Raw genomic sequence first — 21,210 nt, 5'->3', positions numbered from 1 at the left:
GATATCATTTAAAGAGGCGCTTAATTTCTTAAAATAAGAGCATGTTTGCCTGTTAAATCAAGTCACAATTTAACTTGTATTTCAGCAGAATGTAAATGAATGTATTTAAGATTGTACCTCGAGGTCACTTGACAAAAAACATAACAACAAAAATCATAGAAACATTTCTAACACTTTCAGAGCCCTAACAACAGATTGACTAATCTGCATTAATATGTTACATACTAAAACACTTGTCTACAAAATAAATTTACATCTCAATTAACTCACATTACAAAAACTTTATATGCAAAATTTATAAGGAAATGTAATGTAAATTCATTTTAATTGTATATACATTTATTCCAGTTAATCCTGACGCTATTTGTGATCTATGTGAATTTGACCATTTAGCATTATAAATATGTATGATAGATGTGTCCTACTTTTAAAGTTTGTTACTGTACATTATTAATTTGATGGGCCTTTTTATGTCAAAATGCCAACATTTAGCAGCCAAATGTTGAACTCAAAATTAAAAGATTGTCGACTTACATTTTGTGTAATTTGAATTTTCATTCATTAAAATATTGAATAAAAGTAATAGTACAGAAAAGGTAAATAAAAATTATGATAAGTTGTGTACATGTTGCTTAAGTTAATATACCCTTATAATATTGTATATATAGTGTTAATGTTTACCTGGCAGTGAATGAAATAAATGTTTTCACAAGAGTGAAATTGAGATATTATGCCCATGTTCAGCACTTGTTCTTGATATTTTCACAATATTATATTACACATATATTCATACACACTGTTTTATGACCATTATATTAAAAGCTTGAAGTATTTCCCTTATTTAACACATTTTCCCCATTGACAGCTGATAATGTTGCTGAAAACGAATTAATATTGCAAGCATAAAACTATTATTGCTTGACATGCCCTCAAGGCTTTAAATGACAAAAACATGTAACTGTTTATAATGAATTCATTTGTTGACATTTAGATTGGTGGGTTTACTTAAAGATTTAAAAATTCTATTATATATCATTTTACTATATGATATATCTGATTGAATATTCATTTATATCATATCACAATTAAATTTAGTTGTTAAAATAGGGTCAGTCTCACAGTTATAGTCTGATTTTATTGACCTGTCAATTATGAATACATTACAGGACTCATTTAAATATTCGATCCCACTTCGGTTTGGTCCGTGTAGTTTACGAGAATTAATGTGGAGTATATAAGTCATGGATTGAAAGTCACACCAGTTTAATGTGAAGGTTTTCGTTAATTCACGATAGCACAGACGGTAAAGAGAATGCCTGATAATTGAGAGGTCTGTGGTTCGATCCTTACTGTTGCCACTAATACTCTTTCTTTATTTTTGCAGTATATTTTAAAGGAACATAATTTTATTTGTAGTGTGTTTTACGGCATTGAAAATACATTTATTGGTTTTAATCCGTTTTAATTTTTTAACATGAATTCTTAAACATGTCATTTAAATGAGTAAAGACATAACAAAATTAAGTAAAACATAATAAAACAAAACAAACAATATAAAATAATCATATATAGCTTCAATAATGTTGAAAGTATTAATAAGGAAAAAAAAACATGGACCAACGCGGTCTCGAACTTAAAAACACGTGTGGCAGTTAGATTATAAACTCGTGCCTTACCCTATTGCGCTATACCGCTGAGTGCACTTTGTTTATAGATACAAATTAAATTAAATTCCATCGCACAGCGTACATCTCACGGAACTTACCGAAAAATCTACCGAAGATTAATATACTGTGTGCATCAACCGTGTTATCAGTATGTAATTGACAGGTTAATAAAACCAAACAATACTATGTTTTAGTTTTTTCTTTTTCTTCAAAGGGCTGTTAAATAGGGAAAATACTGTTATTTAAAATGCCTATGAATTGTATAAATTAATTGATTCATGATGGTATAAAACATATAACAAAGTTGCTCTTTTCATTCCTTAATTGTTACTATTCTGAGATACAATCACTATAGTAATGATAACCCCAGCAATGAGAAGAACAGCCACCAGAATACCAATACAACATATTTTCTTTTTCCTTGCCTTTGACTGATGTTCTCTGGCTTGTTTTAGTTGTACATTTCCAGATTCTACATCCACTGATGCAGCATTAACATGTTTCTCAATGTTATCTATCTTCTCACCTTGTTCCATAACAAGAGCATTTATTTCTTTAAATAACTGATTCACTTGCACAACACTATTCTCAATTTTCTTAATTTCAGCATCTCTAGCTTCTATTTCTCGCAGCTCCATCTTTGCTTTCTGTGCTTCTGCAAAGTAATCACCAGCAAAAACAGCTTGTATATCACTAGGATCAACATCAGCACTGCTACCTGCCTCGTTCCCGGTGACAATTTCATACTTTCTATTGTGAAGTTTTTGAGTCTTTTGTATGTATTCCAACTGTGCCGCCCTAAAATCATGCATGGTCTTTGTGACATCACTCCCTAGCCTATCTATATGTGTCTTAATCATTCTCTCATGTGTACCATCCAAATGCATGTTTGCAAATTCAGATCTATATGCAGATATTTCTTTTTGAAGTTTGGATGATTCATTGAACACTTTATCAGAAGTCTGTTCAAGTTTCTTTACTTCTTTCACATCAACTAGAGGATTAGAGATTATATTCTTCTGTAACTTTTGCATTTGTTCAATTTCTTCTTTCATAGTCTTTACCTTATTATCGACACTTGTAACCCATTTTAAGCATTCTTCCAGCTGTTGTTCTGAGTTTAGTAATGGTGTACCATTACTATCATTCTTCTTGTGTTTACTCTCCCCCACCTCCGCACTCTTGGCCTGCATCTCTGCTAACCTGTCACGAACCATACTTTTGCTGTAACAAAAACAGATATACATGACATTAATTTACTTGTGCATGTTCCCACAGGTATTCTAAATATACCTCTCAAAATACTGTAGTATTATTTTTTTCTCTCAAAAACTTTTTTGTTTTTGGTACCTTGTTACAGTTTCCAGCCATATTCATGACCTATATTTGCTTTGTTGGCAATTAATAGTGAATAAGTACATTTTTGTATTTTGTATGAAAGTCAAAATACTACTTTATTTACATTTTGCTTTATTTATGACACATTACTGCTTGTGCAGCTCTTTTTTCTTTAAATCTCATTATCTGTTATTTAAAATTGAAAACCTTACTAAACAATCCTGAGATTTCGAAAGAATTAAAAGATATGGATTTCTGCGGCATAATGTGCCTTTCAGTAATTCAAAGTAAATTTTAATTTATGGCTGGCATAGGTACACTATTTAGGCTAGTCATATTAAAGGTTTGTTTTAAAGTAAACTTCTGTTGCTAAACAAATATCTTACTGAATATAATTATGAAAACTGTTACTAGTTATTTTAAATGTTTAATGATTGGTCATTTTAAATTAAAAATAAAAATTTGTGTCACAGCAAGATCACAGTATTTTAATTTGGTGACAAAAAATATGTAAGCGACTGAGCAGCTTGGACAGTCTATGATATTCCACCTGTCTCAGATTGGGTCTCTGTCAGACTGCATATTTTTCTTGGCATGCAACTGTGCCAGGGCAGTGATTTTATATAGCTTGTGTCCAATTTCACAGTGTTAATAGGAGAATCGTTTTGTGTACCCATTAGACAGGATGAATTTCAGAAAAGATGGGAGTAGGGGAGAAAAGTGAAAGCCACCGGAAATAGTTGTGCTTTTGTATTCTCAGTTCACATTAATTTTATTGTCATGGTCAGTTAACAGTTCTGTCATTTCAAGATGGATTCAAAAAAGACTATGCATAAATGTGTTTGACATAATAACAACATACTAGACTTCTAGCTTAAAGTTCTGTATTTGCAACCTTACCATTGGAATGTTCAATATGTTTTCTCCAACTAGCCCAATAAATTTTGCACCAGGGCTGTAAGTTTTTATTATAGAGACTGTGGTCGCCCTTTGCATAAACGTATAGATGACATCTATGTTATATTAGTTTGTAAAATCTGTCAGTCTTGCAGTCGAAATATTGAGACTATTCTCCAACTTGATCGGATCATGTATGTGAATTTACATAATGACAAATCAACATATTATTAATGTTGTGTAAATTAATAAAAATTATCCACACTTTCTTGGACATGTTTGTGGAAATTCACAATGTGTATTTATTAATAAACGTATTAACACTTTCTTAAACTTTTGGCTATCTCCTGGAATGAACTTCTATGTATATTATTTTAGAAGTAAAACTTATACACTAAAGCACAGGAGCTTGACATCCTATCATTAATAGTATATAATACACCCATTGTCAGTCTCTTTATGAACTTCAAAAATAACCTAGGTATATAGAGTGAAAAAATATGAGTTGTTTCCCTTATCTTCAAGTAAAATTGATAACTCTACTGCTAGAACAATGCAAATTTAGCTGTTTTTAAACCACAAGTTTAGGGCGAATAATGTCTGATTTTAAAATTTATTACACAAATGAAAAGCTTTTGGTCTTAACTTCATCTCAGTATATACTTCAACACATTGTTTGACATTAAATGTATTTAAATTTACAGTTAAATCTATCACATGTCAGACCATTTTACATACGTTTAATACAGCAAGACACGCAACCAGTTATCTTTACTCGCATCCGGTTATCTTTACTGCAATTCTACTGATAAGATTAGCCTGCTGTCTGCTAGCTTGTAAACTGTCAATCGGTGAATTGAAACATATAAGCAAATAATTTATGAAGAAATTACAGCATATATACACTTCTATACAATAAGTAATAGAAAGAGCAACGAAACACGAGGCTATCTGATTTGTACGAGGGGCGTAGCCCCCGAGTATTAATCAGATTGCCGAGTGTTTTGATGTTCTTTCTCTTTTGTATCGTAGCACGGATCCGTGATCGTAGTCAAACATTAAAAAACACATTCCCTGTTGTCACAATATGAAACCCCAGAAAAAAGGAACCAATTTGATATTTCTGTCGCTTTCCCTTTCTCTGCCGTCACAATAAGTAAACCCCGGCAAAAATGAGCCAATCAATGGGCATGCTCTTGAGTAGTAACTAATACCTGCACTCCAGTTACGGCACTGTGCATGTATATGTATACGATTAAACTCTGACACATTTTCAACAGAAAGGTCCCCGAACTATGATACAAATAAACAAACAAGTGTCAAAAGGGGTTGCATTCCTTGTGTTTATTTATTGTAAAGAGGCGTATATTTGCCGTTATTTCTTAATCATTTGCTTATATTTTTCAATTATAATTGATAGAATGTCAAGCTTAAGAAACCGAAATGAATTTGTGATTCTTAGCACCTTGTCCAGTTTTACTGAACGAATTACGGTTTATTGAATAGATATCTGGATAAATTTTAAAACACAACATGTTAAATACAACTAAGCTATATGTTTGTCAACAGGAAAATCAACAGATGTCTTTTTGCAGCGTTTTACTCACCTTGAGACATCAGTTTCCGTCATAATGTAAGATTGTTTACTCCTGGGGAAATTAACGATCTTCACCTGGTATTTTATTGATTAATCAAGGAAAAGATAATAAAGTTACCTGTGATAGTTTGCGTCCCTTATATAGAAATTTTATGCCTGGGTCATCGATATTTTAAAGTTGTTTCTAACATAACATTTCTAATTTTGTTTTTGGACCGTGCAAGGTGGTGCACCGGTAAATTCATAAAGCTGTGTTATCTACTTTGTGACTCATCAAGTGTATCACACCACCAAATACTGAATCATAACAAAAGTGTAAATTCTATTTTTAGCCTGTACACATTTGCAATAAATTATTTATGTAACAATTGTGTTTCAATAAGAATATAATGTTTGATCAGATAAAATGACCTTTCTTCTAAAATTTTAAGTGTATAAAGCTATATGTCTGATGAAAAAAAATAGTTTGAAGTTTAAAAAAGTATCCAAAATGCTTGTATGAAATAAATACATGTATGATAATTCTTGCCTTCAAATGCACAAAATCATTAGGCCTAGATAATCAGATAAAACCCTACATGAAATAAAATAATATTTTGTTCCGGAACATAAAAACCCTACATGAAATACAATAATATTTTGTTCCGGAACATTTTATTCTGTTTACGAACAATTTTCATGTGTATTAAATAACAGAGACATCAATGTTACAACTTTTTCGGGGAATCATTACCATATAATAATGGAACCAATATAATTTTGCTGTTGATAAATTTTATCAAAATATTTCATAATATATAGATTCATATCTTTTTTTTTAATGAATAAAATCTGGAAGTTTTGTATTATATTAATTAGATGTTAAACAAATTCAAGGACTTATAACTATATTTTCACTGAAATGTTTATGTTATTATGCCAAGTTTAGATAATTATCTTGAAACAAAAAGCAGATCTTAAAAAGCCCTTTTTGTGTAAAGAACATAGTTACATGTATCTCAATTAGTTAACCAGTTCTTCAAGAGTTGATTTATAGAACTTAATTGTTTTAACTACTAGAATAATATGGAAGGTTTCATACATTAGTTCTGATTCTGATGGCATACTAATGTCAAATAAGATAGGAGGACTTGACTTATATTTTCCATTACTAAATCTAGAATTCTACAAAGTTGTGCTATGATGACTTGGTAAATGTGTATTTACAACAGTTACACAACTATAAGGCAGAGGGAGTCATGATCGAGTCTTTTGCTGACCACTAGTTTTGTGTGTCATCATTTTCACTAAAAACAAACAAAGCAACATAAATTAATATTATCAAACTCACAAAAGAGAAATACTTGTAATATTTGTCATCAAAATAATTAGTATTAATGTATCAGTCCTGTGTACAGATAACAAGCCTGCAAATATTTCATTTATCTGTCTACAGTTAAGATGAAATAATTTCTATATTTAACTTCTGTGTAATATAGTTAATTAGTTAATTTAGGATAGAAACTTATACATACTTATATTTGGGCAAATATTGTGACTTTTCAATGAAAAAGAACAATATTCTTTTTAATTATTTTATGCCATACTATTTTTAGCTCGACTATACGAAGTATATGGAGAGCTGTCCTACTCGCCCCGGCGTCGGCGTCGGCGTCCGCGTCCAGATTTAAGATTAAAGTTTTGGTGCAGTAAAATATTTTTCACTATAACTTTGTCATTTCTTAAGGTATCAACTTCAAACTTCAAATATATGTTCCTTATCATCAACCACATCTTATGTGACAAGGTTCATAACTCTAGCACCAATATTTTCAGATTTATCTCCCCTTGAACTTAGAATTTTTCTTAAAAGATACTATTTTTTACTTATACTTCTTTATTTCTAAAGGGATCAACCTCATACTTCAAATATATGTACCTTATCATCATCCCCATCGTATGTGACAAGGGTCATAACTCTAGCACCAATCTTTTCAGATTTATCTCCCCTTGAACTTAGAATTTTCCTCAAAAAATAATATTTCTTACTGTTTCTTCTTTATTTCTTAAGGAATCAACCTCATACTTCAAATATATTTACATTATCATCATCCCCATCTTATGTGACAATGTTCATAACTCTAGCACCAATATTTTTAGATTTATCTCCCTTTGAACTTAGAATTTTCCATACAAAATATTATTTTTTACTGTAACTTATTTATTTCTAAAGGGATCAACTTCATACTTCAAATATATTTATGTTATCATCAACCACATCTTATGTGACAAGGTTCATAACTCTAGCACCAATATCGCAAGAATTATCTCCCCATAAACTTAGATTTATTTACTAGAAAAATGTTATTTTTTATTTTAACTTTTTTATTTTTAAAGGTATCTACCTCAAACTTCAAATACTTATTCCTTATAATCATTTACATTTTATGTGACAATGTTCATAACTCTTAAAGCAATATTTACAGATTTATCTCTCTTTGAACTTAGGATTTTCTTTAAGAAATATAATAACTTCTTTATTTTTTAAGATATCTACTTCAAACTTCAAATATATATTTCTTATCATTACACAAATGTTGTGTGGCAAGGTCCATAACTCTTGCATGACTATTTCTAGAATTATTCCCCTTGATCTTGGAATTTATGTTAACAAATGTTATATTTTTACTATAACTTAATACTTAATTATACATAATTGATTTTTCTTTCATAGTTTTGTCCTCCTTACTGCGTCCAGCATTTTATTAGTCGAGCTTCGCTGTCTCCTGTGACAGCTCTTGTTATTCTTGCATTGAATTTGGTGAGGTGTTACCAAGAAATGGCACCAAATGCATTTAATGATTATTTCTATGTCATCATACTATTCTGTATACTGGTGCCTCATATTTCCATGGTACTTAACTGTTTAACACAGACAACAAAAGTTAAAAGGATAAAATTCTGGAAAAAATGTTGAATTTTGTAGGATAAACATTTTAACAGTTTCAAAAGCAAAACCAATAGTAATCTTTATTTTTTAATACATCTATACCTAGACACATCTGAAAGTGGGTATTTTCTCTCTGGCATTTATCAAGTATCACAATGGTTGTTTAACAAAGAAGATTTTCTTAAAAGATATGAAATCTAAAAGTAAACCGGTGAAATAAATTACTTTGCTCTTAATCTGAATAAATTAATATTTTATTCAGTCCTATATGAAACATTTCGATAAAAATACAATAAAATAGTAAAAGTAAAACTACTGGTAGGTGCAGAAGGTCTAGGAGGTACTTTAAACTGTTTATGCCTAATACCTTGGAAATATGGGTACCACGGAAATATGAGGCACCAGTATATATTTTTAATCACTTAATGATCTCTTTGCCAAACCTTTCAGTGTACATAATTGGGACCAAACTTAATTATTTCTCGGAGTTAAAACAGTTTCAAAATTTTTATTTCTCTGATTTCACATGAAAGCAGCAGACACTTAAGCATGTTGATGACTAACTGGCATACATGTATTTTCAGGCTCGAACATACAATGGCAGGAACTATATCTTAGAAGAAGCAATCACTGGTGACTTTGCTCTCATCAAGGCATGGAAAGCTGACCAAAATGGAAATCTAATATTTAGGTGACTGCTCACTTTAGATCATCTTTTTACACATATAAAGTTGAATTTGATTTTACATTCAAGTTTACAAGGTATGCATGTATCACAAAGTAAGATTAACATGCAGCCTAATCAGGATGTGAACCCTAGATATTATCTCCCCAATTAGTGATACAGTTGGATACAGTGACACATGTTATCTAATGGCTTATAACTGAAATCATGTAGTGATATGCATGTACATGAACCACTTATAAAGCAAGAAAATTATTACATGTTTATGACAACAGACTACAGTCAATGTGACTTAAAACCCAGCCTAGTCAATGGCCATATTATTTAAAAAGCAAATTTGATAGATATGAAATCTGATTGGTATTTCATTTATGGTATATTACTGTATAAAATATGCTATTTATGATTAATTTCAGGAAAACAGCTAGAAACTTCAATGTTCCCATGTGTAAAGCTGCTAAAGTAACAATAGCAGAGGTAGAGGAGATAGTACCTAATGGAGAGATAGATCCGAACGACGTACAGGTGCCACATATATACGTGAAAAGAATCATCAAAGGACCAAAATATGAAAAGAGGATAGAGGTTAGTCGTATTATCAGGTTTACATTACCAGTAACTAATTGTTAAGATATTTTGAGAAATTTTTAAATCTGAGGCCATAGTGAAGAAAGTGCTCAGTTATGAGCTGTAATGCAAGTTAAAAGTTACAGTCTGTTATTTCTTTGTACATGTATATAATTATAAACAGTTGTATCTTTATTGGTAATAGTTAAATAATTCACTTGAGTTGCTTCCAGGCTTAGGTTTTGGCATGAAGGAGAAGTTCCAAAACTGGTAAGTCTGGTGTCAGTATTATCAGACTAGGTAAGGTATTATGTCCTTCCAATTATATTTTGGTGTAGCTTCAATATATAAGTTATGGCACAGGGCTCACTGCTACAGGTTGACACTGTTGCCTATATAACTGTGAGTTGTTTTAGAGAAAAGCTGAAATCAAACACTGGCACTGTGATTTTATATGTATGTAAGATATGTTTTATTATTTTAGAGGTTAAAGATAACAAAAGCAGTAAAGGAAGAACCACATGAGTTAACAGCTGGAGAAAGAATGAGATTAAGAATTATCAAGCGAGCAGCTTTAGAGTTTCAAGATGGAATGTATGGTATCCTATATGTCAATACAAGGCCTTACTTACCATAGTCTACTGGTGGCAATTGTAATTGCCCTTGTGACCAGTGCGGACCCAGATCAGACAGCACTTCTGTACGGTCTGATCAAAGTCTGCACTGTTCACTATTTATTACATAATTTAAAACTTTAACCTTATAATGAAAGATAATCTATTTCAGATGTTTAGCATGGTAAGGGCTAGAAGTCTTCGGGAGTGAGTTCCTCAAATGACTTCAGATTGCCACTCTAAATAAATGTAGGTTAGTTAAAGTGAAGGATCATGTACATCATGGGTTTATATTAAATTGTTTATCCTCTGTCAGTTGCTTAAAGCTAGTAATGCCTAAACATCCCAATTATAAAGCCATTACAAAGTATTCCCTTATTTTTTTCAAGCCTAACATTACTTTAACTTATAATATTTTAAATTCTTTATCTCAGTTATTGAGTTTTGGTTTTAACTTAAAAATCATTGACATTTTAGAAAATAACAAACCTATTATGTTGTTCCTAATGAATACTTATTTTTGTGATATTATTTTACATTTACTAGGCAATATTGTTGGAATAATTCCCCAATGTTCACAAAATTTAATTTGAACAAAATAACTTCTCCACAACATGATGACTCATATTTTATGTGAAGATCAGATAATTTACAATATTATATATTAGGAAAAATAGATAATTCATTGTTAAGTATTGTATCCTGTTTGTAACAGTATCCTGTTAATGTTTGTTTCTTGTTTATATCCAGTTCCTAATAGACCTACTGGATGCACTTATATTATCCATACTCTTTTTAGCTCACCTGTCACAAAGTGACAGGGTGAGCTTTTGTGATCGCTTTTCGTCCGGCGTCCGTCCGGCGTCCATCCGTCCGTAAACTTTTACTTTAAATGACATCTCCTCATAAACCACTAAGCCAATTTCATCCAAACTTCACAGGAATGTTCCTTTGGTGGTCACCTTTAAAAATTGTTCAAAGAATTTAATTCCATGCAGAACTCTGGTTGCCATGGCAACCGAAAGAAAAAACTTTAAATATCTTCTTTAAAACCCTAAGAGCTAGAGCTTAGATATTTGGCATGAAACATCTTCTAATGAGTGTCTACCAAGTTTGTTCAAATAAAAGCCCTGGGGTCAAAATTGGCTCTGCCCCAGGGGGTCTTTGATTTTCCCTATATGCATATACAGTCAAACGTGTATTAAGCGACCGGAAACACCCAAAACGGTGGCTTAATGAAACGGTCTCTTAAGACAGTCAGCATGATATAAAAGTCAAAATTAATAAATGACATCTTTCTTATGCGGTGGGAATGTTTTTCAACTTCGTTTAACATGTTGAATAATAAGTACGCTCCGATAATCTTAATGGATGCAAATGTAAAAAATAACTTTCTGATATTATTGACAAAACAGTTTTGATCCATTACGTACATGTTTGACATTTTTCCAGATTTTTTCAACTTCTCCGTTAATTTTCCTTGATTCCAACACGAAACCCCTATTAGTGAAGAAGTTTTCTGTTGTGCATTTTTTTCATTTGAAATAAACACAAACTACATCTAATTGTTACGATTAATTAAATTGCTGATCAAGTTCAAGGTCAATTCAATGCAGTCTAAATGTCAACAAGCGAAGCGTATGCACCATCTCAGTAGGGGCGGAGCCTTGCATTGTTTATCCGATATTATTGGATAATACACGTCACGCGTATACTTAACTTCATTTGCATACGCTAAAACGGTTTGGGAAATAGAGTTTTTCACACGTTTATGTGTTGTGTTTTGATTGTTGACACTTGTGACATTACCAGGTGGCGTTCTCTAAAAACACAATTACTTGACAGGTAAAAGTGGCCGTTTAATGACAAGATTTATCTCAATTTGGTGACTAATTAGCGGTCGCTGGTCACTTTGAGCAAAAGTCGCTTAATACATTAAAGATATAGAAATAAAATGATCGGGGGGAATTTAAAATGGTCGTTTAAGACAAAAGTCGCTTAATACACATGGTCGCATGGGCAAGTTTGTTCAAATAAAAGCTCTGGGGTCAAAATTGGCCCCGCCCCAGGGGGTCATTGATTTTCCCTATATGCACATAGTAAAACCTTAAAAAATCTTCTTTTAAAGAACTCAAAGAGCTAGAGCTAAGATATTTAGCATGAAACATGTTCTAATTGGTGTCTACCAAGTTTGTTCAAATAAAAGCCCTGGTGTTAAAATTGGCCCCGCCCCGGGGGTCATTGATTTTCCTTATATGTATATAGCAAAAACTTAAAAATCTTCTTTGAAAAAACCCAAATAGCTGGATTTTAGATATTAAGCATGAAACATCTTCTAGTGAGTGTCTACAAAGTTTGTTCAAATAAAAGCCCTGGAGTCAAAATTGGCCCCGCCCCGGGGGTCATTGATTTTCCTTATATTTGTATAGCAAAAACTTAAAAATCTTCTTTGAAAAAACCAAAATAGCTAGAGTTTAGATATTAAGGATGAAACATCTTCTAGTAATTGTCTACAAAGTTTGTTCAAATAAAAGCCCTGGGGTCAAAATTGGCCCCGCCCCAGGGGTCTCATTGGTTTTAACTATATGTGTATAGTAAAAACTTAAACAATCTTTTTTTAAAAAAACCCAATCAGCTAGAGCTTAGATGTTTAGCATGAAACATCTTCTTATGGGTGTCTACCAAGTTTGTTCAAATAAAAGCCCTTGGGTTAAAATTGGCCCTGCGGGGGGTGGGGGGAAGGGTGGAAGGAGGGGGGTAGATCATTGTTTTTCATTATATGTGTGTAGTAAAAACTTAACATCGTGAAATATCTTCTAATGGGTGTCTTCCAAGTTTGTTCAAATAAAAGCCTTGGGGTTTAAACTGGCCCCGCTCCGGGTGCCTTTATACAGGTGAGCGACCTCAGGGCCATTATGGCCCTCTTGTTTTACTATGCAGTACAAAAAAATGGCAACCCACAATGTCTAGGTGGTCATTGTCATTTGTATAAGAAATGAATTTCTATGTAATGAACTTTCAAGGGAAAGGATTAATGCAAGAGGACCACTTTCAATACTTTTGGAGTTGTTCCCCTTTGTCACTATTTTACGTATTTCCTTAACAAAGTTTTCAGCAAATTTAGGTATAGGAATGCCGATGTTAGCCAGTAACCATTTGCCACCTGGAATGGTTGTCCATCTGCAAAGTGAAAATGGAATCTTAGGCCTGGTAAGGATATCTGACTGTTAACCCGTAACCTATTTGTAAGGAAATTGATAACCTTTGCCACCAGTATATCAAAGCCAGGCCAGCCTGCACTTCCATGTAGTCTGACCAGGTTCTGTTATGTTGGTAGCTCAGTTTTTGTTTTTTGATAATGAAATTCCTTTAACTTTGAATGGACTGTCCCAATTTAAATACTGGGGAAAATGAATTCATAAAAAAATCTGCATGTTAAGGGTTAAGTTTGTTGCATTTATAAATTATTTCTGAGTACGAATATAAAAGCATTAATTTTCTTCTGGCTGACTTAAACTCATAGAGACTGTCACTATACAGTGTTTAAAATTATTTAGTTTTTAATAGACCAGCAATATTTTATTTTGACAGCAGTTTAGAGCTTAACCAGTTCTTTGACACTACTTGACTTACCATTATTTTGATGTTGCTGATGTAAATATTTAATACATGTACAAACATTTTCTTTATGTAAACCTTTTTATCACATGACTTCCTAGTAATTTAAGTAATAATGATTTGCTGATTTTTGTAGGGGCCATTTCCAACAGAGGATCAGGTTGACCCAGATTTAATTAATGCTGGAAAAGAAACTGTAACAAATTTGAGTGGCAGCTCTTTCTTCTCCAGTGATGAATCTTTTGCCATGATCAGAGGGTAATTATATATAATTTAAGACAACAAATAATTACTGCAGTTCTCTTTTCATAACACAGTGGGACTGTAAAATAACACAAAGTTTTGTTTTCACTGTTAATATTCTGTTTTACAAGTATCATATTGTTGTAGGAATATTATGATACTGTATTACATGTGTCATGGTCTGATTCCAGTACTGTAAATTTAGGAAATAGGTATCAATTTATAGTGTGTTCTTGTAAAGTAATACATGTTTCTAGTTCAAATGAGAAGGAAAATAATCATGAAGGCCGGTAGCATTTGAACAATAATGCGTACCTTATTATAATACAACGGGAGAAAATTTATATCTATTTTCATTCTAACATGCTTATAAATAGAGAAATGATAAAAGTAATACTATGTTGAAGTACATGGAGAAGTAATTGGTTTATTGACGTCACATCTGATGTCATGTGACTTGTTAGTATTCCTTTTTCATGCCGTGCAATAAAACACTCGACTGCCCCCGTCTGTTTGATAGGGAATAGTGAAGTGTGTTTCAATAGATATTTTCTGGATGACATAATTTCACAATAACAACATTCCCAACAAATTAGCTTGGTTAAATTTTTGAGAATTTCTAATTTCAGTTCTGTTAAATTTATATGAGAGATACTTTGTGACCATTTATTTGGGTGAACCTTTTCAGTTTTCAGTTGATATTCTTTTACAGGTGTCATGTTGATATAACAATTCTTGGTGCTATGCAGGTGTCAAAGTATGGTGATCTAGCAAACTACATGATTCCAGTAAGTTTATGTTTTCATATCCAAATTTCTTGGGATATTTTTATGCAAGAAGAGTAATAATATTTTTTGACTCTCATTTGTTAAATAAGTGGACCACTTATTTCATGCACAATAACTGGAGGATGATTGCATCAGTAGTCGGACATAGTAGGATCATTTCTTGTGTAGAGGTCTAAGATGTAGGCTATTGTTTAAGGACACTGCAGCACTGCTTGCTTAGCATGATTTTCCTTTATTCAAGTTATAAAATGATTTAAATGTTATATGAATACACCATGTACAGGTTCTGAGCTCTACATTCTTTGCCAGTTTACAGTCAGATTATATTACCATCAAAAGCTTGAATAGATATAGTAGAGAACACATTCTTGTTCTTATGGATTTGAATGAAGAACTTAAATATATCAGTGAAATATAATTGACACTTTTTGTAACTTGATGAAATATAGAATTTTGATACCTGTTTTTAAACATTGAGGGGTATAGCAAAGTGGAACATTTGTCATATAGAGATTTTTGTGCTTTGGAAAAAAATTACTTGTAAGTGAGATATTTTCAGTATTTCACTAGAAAAAAATATCCTCTATATACTTATTTTTATAACTAGAAAAAGATGGTAAAAGGTATGGGAGGAGCTATGGATCTGGTATCCAGTGGCAACAAGGTCATTGTAACCATGGAGCATGCAGCTAAAAATAATGATCATAAGATCTTAGATCATTGCACACTTCCTCTAACAGGTCAAAAATGTGTCAGCATGATTATCACAGAAAAGGTAGGTGCTTTTTTAACACTTATCCACCAGATACATTCGACTTGCCTGGCTAGACCATTCATCATTTTTAGGGGAAAATTAAAAAATATTACAAAGACTGAAAAGCAAACTGTGGAGACCACTTCTCAGCTGTGTGATCATGGTTTGCACTGGCCACATGACATAGTTAGAATCAATTGCTGCCAGTAGGCTTTGAGTGAAAGAACTAATCACTGTGTCTCTCACCAGAAAACTATAACAGAAATACTGGTAGTGTCCTCATAGATAAGTAACTATATATCAAGACTACACCAGCTACCGACAACCCAGAAATGTTGTCCTTACATTTAAATTAAAAAAATATAATTGTATGGAAAAAAAGAACAAAGAAATATCACATTTTCTGCTGGTGATCATGTGATTGTCCTAAAATTAGGTTATTTAATTGGTATTATTCTTTCTTCTTTCCATCAGTTTGTCCTTTATGACTTTCTTTGACATATCTTGAAACTAAATGTAGACTTACAGGAAAATAGTCTACTAAGGTAACATAGATTCCCTATAGAACAACACCAGCTCTTCTGCCCATTTGTACTTTAATGCTATTAATAGTTTAACCTAGTTCCACAAATCACACCATTATTTTTAACATTTTCAAAATCATGCAAATTTTAGTTAGTGTAAGGAACCAAAGTCTAAAATATTGAGCAGAAATTACATAATATTGAAACCATGTCATTAGAATGTCTTATGTGGTCTTTTAAGTGGTATTTCACTTCTATAATTATATAATAATTTCTATAATCACAAAACTATATAATTATCGAATGTCTTAGACTTCATTTAGCAATTATATTTCAATCACTTATTGTGTTCTTTATTAAAAGATTTAAATACATTGATAAGTGTACTTTCAATAACTAGTATATTTGATACATTTCCTATATTTGGATTGCATCAGAGCATTGTTTAATGTGAAATTTTACTTTATTAGAACTGTCTTTACATATTGTGTGTGTGTTTTTTCAGTGTGTATTTGATGTTGACCATGATCATGGACTGATTTTGAAAGAACTTGCAGACGGCATTTCAGTAGAAGATATTAAAGAATGTACGGGTTGTGAATTTCAGGTAATAATTTCGTCAGAAATATTTGACCTTTTGATCAATGGTTTAGGTTCAAACGAGAGGTCTTCAGTTTTCTATAGTCCTTTCAAAGCTGATGTATGATTTAGTGGTAATATATTGTCAGAAATGAAAGACATTAGGCTTTGTGTTATTTCAGATAGTCATTCTCCATCAGTTAAGCTAGAAAGTTGCCATACATCATTTACATGGTTCTTTAACCATCCAGACAATCAATATAGGTTTTACAGATGTACACAAGTCCAAAACAATCAGTATTGTATTTAACAATATATAATGACTATTTTACACCACCAATTTTTAACATTTAGACAGAACACTTTTATTTTGGGTACAATATATAGATTTGATATGGAATTTTGAACATATGGCTAAATGAATTATAATATGGATTTGTTTTGGACTTTTTTGGGACTGGGGAAATAAAACAAGCTTTATTGATCATATTCAATCCAACAATAATTTCTTTTTGAACAGACACTGGAAGTTTATTGGTTAAATTTTATAAGGTGTGAAATAAAGTTATACATTACAAACTACTGCAATACTTGGTGTAAAGAAAGAATTTTTTTACATTATATTACAAGATACTAAAATATTTGTATGAAAATATTAATCCAAAACTAGCAATGCTGGTGTTTTCTTGTAATTCAACATATCTTATTGGCAGTTGATAATTTATTGTTGTTTTTATTTCCTGTACAGGTTTCTGAAAATATTCAGCCAATGAGACAGATAGAGTACTGAATCTCACCAGGGTCTGGCTAGATTGTGTGTCACATGTTTCATATATATATGTATATACACATGTGAGGATATGCAAGCAGATATTGTGTGATATTATTATACTATATGTGTGTGATTATGACATAGAGAGAAGGAAAGTGTAAAATGAAGATTTAAATGCTGTTGCCGATATGAAAGTAAAACACTATAGTGGTATCTGTTTCTAACCAGAAATATGCATTTTCATGAACAAATCATCATGTATATACAGCTACTATAAATAAGCCAATGGTTATTGACTATTAGAAATTATTTGAATAAACAATTGTTATATAATCATTGGTTATTAGAAAACATGTGATCATTATGTACAGGTATCGATACATACATGTGACAAGTTTATCATATCAGATATGAGTATAATGGTGTAATTAGGGTGTAGTTTGAAGCCAATGAAATTACATGACACCTGCATGGTTTTAAAGACAATATTAAAGCCTCAATTTTGATATGTTTTTGTTTATACAGATGTTAATTTAGTACATGGTTTAAGTTTTTATTTGTTAAATCATGGTTGAATTAAGTTCTTTTGTTAAGTATATGGCAAGAAAGAGAGATACAGGTTAAGTCATTATATACTCACTGTAAAATCAGAAATTTTCATGAGGGATTGAATTATTTATATTTGGCAAATTGTAGATTTGTTTACTAAGTATCTAAGTATCATATCAATTTAACAGAGCTGAGAGTAGAAATTCATTAATGTTTAACCTTGTGAATTAGGCAGAAAAATTGATTTTGTAATATTTTGACATCAATAAAAAATATCTGACTTTACACTCATCTTACTCAGTCTTTAACAGTTGGATGAGGGATGAAAAGGACAGAATGTTTACTGAAATGTGCATTGAAGAGCTTTTTAAAATAATGAAAAGTTATTTATCACAGGGTATATATACAGGTGTCCAATAATTTGGGTTGTGTAAGTGATATTTTGTACTATAGTTTTAGCTCGACTATTCGATAAGAATAAGTAGAGCTATTGTAGTCACCTGAGCGTCGGCGTCAGCGTCTGCGTCGGCGTAACCACTTATGTTAAAGTTTTTGTAATAGTTCAAATATTTTCAAAGTCCATTGACATATGGCTTTGAAACTTTGCACACTTGTTCACCATCATTACCCCAACCTGTAAACAGGAGGAGGTAACTGTATCAAGCATTTTGACAGAATTATGCCCCTTTTTTGACTTGGAATTTACGTTAAAGTTTTTGTAATAGTTCAAATATTTTCAAAGTCCATTGACATATGGCTTTGAAACTTTGCACACTTGTTCACCATCATTACCCAAACCTGTAAACAGGAGGAGGTAATTGTATCAAGCATTTTTTTTTACTATCTAGCACTAAGAATAGTCGAGCGTTGCTGTCCTACCGACAGCTCTTGTTTGTTTCAGCAGTCGTAATTAGGTCAAACTATGCCACCAGTGTAGGACCATGGTTGAGGCTACACGTCAATGACTCTATTCTTTAAATTATGATATTAAACCTTAACCTACTCAATTTCTTACATAGACTTATTTAGAAACTGTTTATCAATTTTTGGGATATTTAGATGAAAATTTGAAGTTGATCTGCAAACATATAAAGATTGGTCAGACTGCATAGGTCTGTAGGCTGGTCTGGCTCTGTACAGGTGGAGAAGGCTGGTCACTTTCAGTTTCTACAGGTAAAGAGTTAACAATGAACTGTTTAAGTTAGGGGACACTTCCATACTAGAAATTCGGCAGGGAAAATGTTTGAATGTATGGAAAGAAGAACCTCTATTTGCATGGAAATATGAATCTGGTTTATAAAATGTTATATTTTAACCTGGTCCTTTTCCATCAATATTTATATAGCATTGTTATATGGAAATAGGATTTTTTAACGAAATAAATTTGCATGGACTAAATTCATAATCAATATTCTGTTGATAGATATAATACATACAGATTAATTTATATTGTTAAAATAAGTTCTCAACTATATTGATGGTAAGAAAGCTCAGCTATTATATTAATGAGAAAATACATAGAAACTGAAATACAGAACTTGTTTATGCATTAAAAATAACTGTTTTATAAATGAAATATGAATCAAATGTTTTGCTAGTCATTATTGGATTTATACATGTATAGGCATTAATAGATCCTATATCTGATAAACAAGGTGCAGAATGATTGTTTTTTTACTGTGGTATTTGTTATTATACAACTTTTGATGACATTGTATCTTTCCTGAAAACATGGCAGATTAACTATCTGAGGCACCTTAATTACAGAGGTACCTGATTGTCACAGGCAATTTGTTTGATGAGAATGTGTTTAATGTTTAATAAAGAGCATATGCTTATTTTAGCAAAAATATTTTGATTCTGGCATAATGTGCTCTAAATGCAAATTTTTTCTTTATTTATCAAATTGATCAACTATGCATGATAAACATGTTTCTAAGGGCATTTTAAGTACATAGAATAAACACAAAGAAAACAGTTAAGCACCCCTCAAATTTGAGATGCACAGACATTTTTGTTACATATTACCTTTCACATTTTGATAAGAAATCTTAATGTCTCTCAGACAAAACAACTTTCCCATTGCCAGAATGTTGAAAGAAAAAAATGCCAGTTATTAATTCACACAAAGTTTTTTTTTTTAATATTTTATTTATTTCTGAAATTCATTAAGGTGCATAACTTTTTTTCTTTGGGTACATAAAAGCATTTGTTTTGTTGTATTTTATAACATGTATATTCATTGTCTAATTATGTGAAAACTAACATTTTATATGAACTTACCATAGTTTTCATATTGATGTTTCATTTATATGAACATATTTATATTTTTTGCCAAGAGTGCTTTTAAATTAACATAAATTCAATTGTGTTTTTGTTAAATAAATGATGTGTCATTAAAATATATGAAAAATATGTATTTCATTGTTTTGTCTTTTGTGTGTATAACCTTTTTATTGATTTTTTAGCTCACCTGAGCTCAAGTTGAGCTTTTGTGATCACAATTTGTCCAGTGTCTATCCATCGGTGTGTCCGTCGAGAGACCACATGGTTTCCTCTGATTATCTTGAAAACTGTTTATCACAAAGTCTTCATATTTCACATAGTGATTGTTCATAACAAGTAGATGACCCCTAAAAATTTTGATGTCTCTAGGTCAAAGGTCAAGGTCACAGGGGCCTGAAATGTCAGAATAATTTCCACTGATTATCTTGATTACTATTTATCACAAAGTCTTCATATTTCACATACTGATTGGTCATAATAAGTAGATGACCCCTATTGATTTTGGGGTCACTAGGTCAAAAGTCAAGGTCACAGGGGCCTTGAATGGTAGTATGAATTCAACTTATTATCTTGGTTACTATTTATCACAAAGTCTTTATATTTCACTATTGAATAATTGATTGGTCATAACTAGTAGATGACATCTATTGATTTTGGGGTCACCAAGTTGAAGGTCAAGGTCACAGGGGCCATAAATGTTAGAATGCTTTCTGCTCACTATCTTGGTTACTATTTATCACAAAGTCGTCATATTTCACATATTGATTGGTCATAACTAGTAGATAACCCCTATTGATTTTGGG

The 21,210-nt window shown here is 31.6% G+C and overlaps 2 protein-coding genes across 3 annotated transcripts in view; one reads left to right on the top strand and one right to left on the bottom strand.

Annotated features, from left to right (window-relative positions):
- LOC132722914 (succinyl-CoA:3-ketoacid coenzyme A transferase 1, mitochondrial-like) overlaps nt 1-20,540 on the top strand; it is a 33,409-nt gene extending 12,869 nt beyond the window's left edge. Inside the window, exons 6-14 of the mRNA XM_060707533.1 lie at nt 9,013-9,119; nt 9,530-9,698; nt 10,165-10,279; nt 13,410-13,504; nt 14,049-14,170; nt 14,868-14,943; nt 15,551-15,718; nt 16,727-16,828; nt 17,549-20,540. Coding sequence (XP_060563516.1) covers nt 9,013-9,119; nt 9,530-9,698; nt 10,165-10,279; nt 13,410-13,504; nt 14,049-14,170; nt 14,868-14,943; nt 15,551-15,718; nt 16,727-16,828; nt 17,549-17,590 — 996 coding nt within the window. The 3' untranslated portion in view covers nt 17,591-20,540. The remainder of the gene's footprint in view (nt 1-9,012; nt 9,120-9,529; nt 9,699-10,164; nt 10,280-13,409; nt 13,505-14,048; nt 14,171-14,867; nt 14,944-15,550; nt 15,719-16,726; nt 16,829-17,548) is intronic.
- LOC132722915 (syntaxin-1A homolog) lies at nt 1,854-5,772 on the bottom strand. 2 transcript variants are annotated; one of them, XM_060707535.1, is made up of 2 exons: nt 5,618-5,772; nt 1,854-2,891 (listed from the first exon to the last, which is right to left on the bottom strand). In XM_060707535.1, the coding sequence occupies exon 2, from the start codon at nt 2,882-2,884 to the stop codon at nt 1,988-1,990; it is 897 nt and encodes a 298-aa protein (XP_060563518.1). In that variant the 5' UTR covers nt 2,885-2,891; nt 5,618-5,772; the 3' UTR covers nt 1,854-1,987. The 2 variants fall into 2 exon arrangements, with proteins under 2 accessions (XP_060563518.1, XP_060563517.1); XM_060707534.1 differs by having other exon boundaries at nt 5,510-5,627.
- Nucleotides 20,541-21,210: the final 670 nt, after the last annotated feature.

Source organism: Ruditapes philippinarum, unplaced genomic scaffold (assembly GCF_026571515.1).
Source record: "Ruditapes philippinarum isolate M1 unplaced genomic scaffold, ASM2657151v2 ctg2494_1_1_1_1, whole genome shotgun sequence".
Lineage (NCBI taxonomy): Eukaryota > Metazoa > Mollusca > Bivalvia > Venerida > Veneridae > Ruditapes > Ruditapes philippinarum.
This window is presented reverse-complemented; position numbering and strand designations above follow the sequence as displayed.

Bases quoted from the DNA above. Each gene is read 5' to 3' on its own strand.
- LOC132722915 (XM_060707534.1), bottom strand. From the start codon at position 5,532: ATGACGGAAACTGATGTCTCAAG. The intron at 2,892-5,509 runs GTGAGTAAAACG...TTTTTGTTACAG, and splicing joins ACGGAAACTGATGTCTCAAG to CAAAAGTATGGTTCGTGACA.